This window comes from Nanorana parkeri, unplaced genomic scaffold (assembly GCF_000935625.1).
Source record: "Nanorana parkeri isolate BGI_ZX_2015 unplaced genomic scaffold, ASM93562v1 scaffold2085, whole genome shotgun sequence".
NCBI lineage: Eukaryota > Metazoa > Chordata > Amphibia > Anura > Dicroglossidae > Nanorana > Nanorana parkeri.
In genome coordinates, this window is record NW_017308353.1 from 70,202 (window position 1) to 76,589 (window position 6,388).

Genomic DNA, 6,388 nt, shown 5'->3' on the forward strand with positions numbered 1-6,388 from the left:
AAATTTAAAGGCCTCGAACAGTCCCTGAGCACCACCTGTCCTATTGTGTCTACACGTGTTCGCCCTTCTGGCTCACAAAGGACCTTGCTGGTTACGGTGCATCCAGATCATAGGATAGCATAGCACAGGCATGTGCGAGGCGTGTGTGTATGTATATAATCATTTTATTATCCCATGCTCACACACATTATATATACAGTATATTAGGGATGCACCGATGGCGGTTTTTCGGTACTTGCCAAATACCGATACCGGAAGTCCCATTAAAGGAGAACTCTGGGGTCAGGGCTTTTCCCCATAGTTCTCCTTAGGGTAACGGGAAGAGACAAACTAGCGTCCTCCCGTCACCCTGAGCTCAGTATATAGGGAGCTACAGCTCGCGGTATACTGAGACGCCGCAGCCGGAGCGGATCCCGACAATTGTGCCGGCATCCGCCCAGCTGCGTGACTGACAGCTGGCTCCTCCTATCTAGAGGCAGAGACAGCTGTACCCGCCCCCTCCCCCGTCCGTTCCGCCAGTCAGCGCTGGAGGATCGGAGCGGGGAGGGGGGACTCCAGCCCCTCCCCTGTCACGCAGAGAGCCGTGACAGGATCGAGAGGTGAGCGATGTGTTCCCTCACCTCCCGATCTACTGAGCCGACATTGACTCGCCGTGCGGCTTCCTCGTTGGCAATCTTCCTAACCAATCGGGAAGCGAGTCATTACACGCTGCCCGGCTTCCTGATTGGTTGGGAAGCCGGCTCTATGCTCCCTCGTCGCCTGGTGATGGAGACCTCCAGTTTTATGGCCAAAAATACCAAAAGCCCGAAATTTCAGGTCAACCTTTGTGCATTGATGCTCAATATTCAGCTGAACCTCCTTGTTTATAACTGCGCCATGTCCAGCAACTAGGGATGCACCGATACCACTTTTTTTAAGAGCGAGTACGAGTACCGATACTTTTGATCAAGTACTCGCCGATACCAATTACCGATACTTTTTCTTAAAGGGACAGGTCACCTTTTTTTCTAAAGCAATACAAACTAATGCTTTAAGGTCACTTTCTTAATATTATGATTCATGAGATGAAGAGGGAGCATGACGCCGGCTTCCCGGCCAATCAGAATGCCGGGCGCTGCGTCATTACACGGCGCCCGGCTTCCGGATTTGCAAGCTTCCTGACCAATCGGGAAGCCGGGCAGCGTGTCATTGCACACTACCCGGCTTCCTGATTGGCCGGGAAGTCGGCTCCATGCTCTCTCATCACAAGTGACGAGAGAGCATGGAGCCATTTCCCGGCCAATCAGGAAACCGGGCAGCGTGTAATGACGCGCTGCCCGGCTTCCTGATACAGGAAGTACTCGTGCTAGGTATCGGAGCATTTGGGCGAGTACGAGTACTCACTCAAATACTTGGTATCGGCACCGATACCGATACTAATATCGGTGCATCCCTACCAGCAACCAACCAGAAGTTCTCTATCGTCTTTGTATGTATTTTGTAGGTTCTCACGAGCGGCCGGGGAGATTCGTCACCTTTTTCTTTTCTTTTTGTTTCAGGTCTCCAAACTTCCAGTTGCGGAGTGCGCTCTCTCCTCGTCATGTGATGAATGCGTACGTGCCAGAGACCCTTTCTGTGGGTGGTGTGTACTCCAAGGAAGGTAGGTGCCCGGTGCTCGGTGTTGTGTTCTATAAACCGGTAATGATCAGTATTATGATGGGAGCGCCAGTGTGCAAAGACGCCAAGACTCGGGCCAAGTACCTCCCATTTCACCGTTTTGGGTCTGATTTTTACCACTGACCCCAGAGAAAGGGTAACTATCCCTCACAGCAGCCCAGGGGCCCAAACTGCGACACAAAATCTATTTATTTATCTCAAAGTGCCAACACTTCAAATAAGTTCGGTATTGTAATAAGTAGGCATGCACCGATACCGGTATTTGGGTACCGATATTTTTTTTCCCCCGGTACTCGCCGATGCCGAGTACCGGAAGTCCGATTCAGGAAGCCAGGCGGTGTGTAAAGACTCGTCATACGGCTTCCCGAGAGGCAAGGATGCTAAAGTGATGAGAAAGCATGGAGCCGGCTTGCTGGCCAATCATGAAAAGCCGGGCGTCGTGTAATGGCGCGGCGCCCGGCTTCCTGATTGGCTGGGAAGCCGGCTCCAGCCTCCCTTGTCATAAGATGACGGCATCCCGGCCAATCAGAAAGCTGGGCGCTGCATCATTACGAGTGACGAGGGAGCATGAAGCCGGCTTCCCGGCCAATTAGAAAGCAGGGCGCTGCATCATTACGAGTGACGAGGGAGCATGAAGCCGGTTTCCTGGCCAATCAGAAAGCAGGGCAGCGTCTAATGACGCGCTGCCTGGCTTCCTGATACAGGAAGTATCGGGCTAGGCATCGGAGCATTTGGGCGATTCTGGCCAGGACGCACTGCCTCGCATTGCGGCCGGCTCACTTTTTAGTGGGGCAGGAGGGGGGCGTGACGGGCCATTCAAGGGAATGGCACCGTAGCCACGCCCTCCTGCCGCAATGCGATTGGCCGCATGGGAAAGCAAGCACATCAATGCCGTGGTCTGGTCCGGTCCGAACAATATGCTGCAAGCACTATTTCGTTAGGACCGGCCCGCAGGCACAATGTGCCTTGCGATCCCGTGCGGGCGAGGTCGTGGCTACGGTGCCATTCACTTCAATGGCCCACCACGCCCCCTCCAGCCCCGCTAAAAAGTGAGCCGGCCGCAATGCGAGGCAGTGCGTCCGGGCCGGAACGCACTGCAACTGGTGTGAACGGGTCCTAAATGTAGATTAAAAAAACTACCCGCCTGTCGCCCGGAACTGCATGTCCCGGGCGTCGGGCGATAGGATTTTGACACCCCTGAGTAGGCTCGTGGTCCACCAGAGGGGCCTCTGCGTGCCCTCTATGGCATGCGTGCCCTCTATGGCATGCGTGCCATAGGTCCGCTACCACGCCTTAAAGCGACCAGCTAGTGCAGGAAAAGCTATTTTTCTATATAGTAACACTAAGCAGACTTGAAAGGGCCAAGGTGCATAAAAGTGTATCTAAACCTCCAAACAAGGACATAAGTGGGGTTTCCCCTGCCCCTGCTATTGGGGGGAATGTAACCGGAGGAGCCGGGGGCCTCACAGAACTGCCAGGCGGACAGGAACAGAGTCAGGACAGGATGATCTCGGTTTCATGGTAACAAAGATATTTAGGAAGCCCGGGGCTGACTCCGCTAACGTATTACTTGTCAGTGGACACACCTTTAACCCCTTAGTAGTTTTGCAATGCCGGTCACGCAAACTCCTTTTTATTGCCTAGTAACGCGGCTCCATAACATTCTTATATGCTGTAAAATGCTGTTTTATGTCGGATAATTATGGACGTTTGTCACCCGTAATACTGTTCTCATCATTCTGTTGTCTGCTTCAGATGCCTGTAGATGGCTTGGTAGGAGCGGTGTGACAGATTCCTGTTATATATCACGTGTAACATTCAGGCCAGTGGCAGGTAACAATCGCCATAGCGACCCAGGTCGGCCATTATTATTATACAGGATTTATCGAGCGCCAACAGTTTGCGCAGCGCTTTACAATATAAGGAAGACATTACAGTCACAATACAATTCAAGACAAGATGGTAAGGAGGGGCCCAAATTGTTTGAGGGCACGGGGGGGCCCGGCCGGAACATCCCCGATGCCGTGCGGGCCGTCTGGGTCGCTATGGCATCTCAGGCTGCTGGCTGTCACTGGCGGCTGTGAGGAGGAACGTGTTGCGGTTAAATCACCGACAACCTGTCAATTATGTGTGCAGCGGCGCATTCCTCCTCACAGTCGCTGCAGAGTCAGTGACAGCCAGCAGCTGTGGAGGAGGAAGGCGGGCCCCCTGCGACGGAAGAAGGTGGGCTGTGTGTGATATCAAATGGGCTCTGCAAGGGGGCATAACTAGAAATCGCAGGGCCCCATACAAAATGTTGCTATGGGGCCCTGTGATTTCTAGTTACGCCCCTGATGTAAAGGTTAACCAGAGGGAATGCAAATATGGGAGCTGGCAAACGCAGGGTTAACAGCCTTCCTCTCGCTCTCAGTGGAGGGCAGAGCAAGCAGCTGCGGGTCTTCTGATCCCTATGCCGTGTCATTGAAAAATAGGGCAGATCGCTCCTAAATCACAAAGGGGCCGGCACCCCCCAGAAGCAGGATCTGCTCCACTTTTCTCAGTTTAGAAGAGCGGTGCAGGCTTTATGACAGCGACACTCCTTTTTTTTTTCTGTTATTTCCACTAACTTTTTTAAAGGCGCCTGTAGAGGTAGAAACATCTGTAACGTGACTCGATGATGCTTCCGTAGGACAAGCGAGTGGCTAATAAGATCGCATGCGTTGCATCAAACATTACTTCACTTCCATGCATCCAGAGATGGAACATTCAAACTCAGATCATTTGCATGGCAATCAAACGAAATTCTTGAGAGCTCCATTTATCTTCCACATCGGTGCCTGCGTTGCTGAATGCTCTGACGCACAATCTTACAGCAGCAAGTACCGACATCCGATCGGACTGTGTATATCTAGCTCCCTGGTTCTCAACTGGTGGCTCGTGACCCAAAAGTGGGACGTGAACGCATGTTTAGTGGGTCGCCTCGTGCCCTCCACCCAAAGCTAAACTAAACAAATGTGACTATATATTTGCTGTGAGCCCTGACTAGGGAATTAGCTGGAGAGGTCGGGACTGAGGGGGGCGGGATAGTTTATAGGGGGTTTCGCTTTTTCTCTTTACTAATCCTTCTTCTATCTGATTCGCAGGTGCACAGAGAAGCAGCAGTGCGAGAACAGCGACGCGGCTAACCATTGGCTGTGGAGCTTCGACGATCAGACCCGCTGTTTGTCCATCCGGGATCTCTCGCCAGCCAATCAGAGCCGGCAGGAGCAGACGGAGGTGTGTGATTGGAGAGAGTGGCCAACCATGGTTTTATGGTAGCCATGAGAGAAGATGATGAAGGGGCAAGAATATAAAGAGGTCTGGGAGGAGCGGAGAGGACGAATTGGGTGATAATTTGAGATGAGGATGGTGATGGAGCTCGGGTCAGAGTGGCTTTGTACGTTGTATTTAGAGTTAGGAGGGGGAGCCAGTGGAGTGATTGGCAAAGAGGGGCGGCTCCCACCGAACGGTTGGTAAAGTAAATAACACTGGCAGCAGCATTCATGATACTGAAGAGGGAGGAGCCTGTGTGGAGGTTGGCCAATGAGGAGAGTCCAGGGGATCAATAACAATGGAGTGATTTAGGGGCTTTGACTTGTCACTGGTTACGTAGGGGTGAATTTTGGAAATGTTAGGAATAGAAGATTTAGATGTGAAGCCAAAAGGAGAGGTCAGTCTCCAGGAGTACACCTAGTAGGTAGTCATTGTTGTTGATTACAATGGAGAATTTGGAGGAGGGGGGGAGGAAATGTTATGATCCCAATTTTGACCAGATTGTGTTTAAGGAAGTGATGGGACACCCATGTTTGATATGTCAGTGAGGGAATTAGGGATGCATGAGGAGACGGGAGGGATGAGCTGAGGAGTAGAGAGATAGATTTGGGTGTGTTCAGCATAGAGATGGTATTGGAGGCTGTGGGAGGTTATGAAATGACCGTGGAAGGTGGAGATGGAGAGTAGGAGGAGCCAGAAGGCCAAGCCTTGGAGGACCCCTATGAGGAGAAGAGTTGTAGGTGGCACTGAAGGTGTGCTGAGATAGGAACCATGAAGGAGCAGAGGCTTGGAGGCCAAGGGAGTGAGGTTTTTTGAGGCATGGATGGTCAATTGTGACAAAGGCAGCAGAAAGGTCTAAGGGTGTAGGGTATAGGTTTTAGCAGCTGGTGAGTTCTAGGAGTGTTGCAGACAAAAGCCAGATGAAAAAGGGTTGAGAAGCCTGATAACAGCGAGGCGGTGGCTCAGATGGATGTAGACTAGGTGTTCAAGAAGTCTGAAGGTAAACGGGAGCAAGGAGATGGGTCTTAAGTTGTTCAGACTGGTGGGGTCCAGCGGGGGCTTTGTAAGAATAGTCATATTACAGTTACTATGTATATGTTAGGACCGGGCTGGACAAATCCCGAGAGCCAGGTAGCTAATGCTCCCTCAGGATTACAACTGGCGCCCAACGTTTGAGGTTTTCTCTAGTTGTTCTCAATGGAACTGTCTCCTTAAAGATATCCCACTGGCTCCTGGATTGGGGTGGACTGGCTCCTGGATTGGGGTGGACTGGCTCCTGGATTGGGGTGGACTGGCTCCTGGATTGGGGGGGACTGGCTCCTGGATTGGGGTGGACTGGCTCCTGGATTGGGGTGGACTGGCTCCTGGATTGGGGTGGACTGGCTCCTGGATTGGGGTGGACTGGCTCCTGGATTGGGGTGGACTGGCTCCTGGATTGGGG

The 6,388-nt window shown here is 52.2% G+C and overlaps 1 protein-coding gene across 1 annotated transcript in view; it reads left to right on the forward strand.

Annotated features, from left to right (window-relative positions):
- Window positions 1-6,388, forward strand: part of PLXNB3 (plexin B3) — a 70,041-nt gene that overhangs the window by 11,051 nt on the left and 52,602 nt on the right. Inside the window, exons 4-5 of the mRNA XM_018572609.1 lie at window positions 1,539-1,639; window positions 4,779-4,911. Coding sequence (XP_018428111.1) covers window positions 1,539-1,639; window positions 4,779-4,911 — 234 coding nt within the window. The remainder of the gene's footprint in view (window positions 1-1,538; window positions 1,640-4,778; window positions 4,912-6,388) is intronic.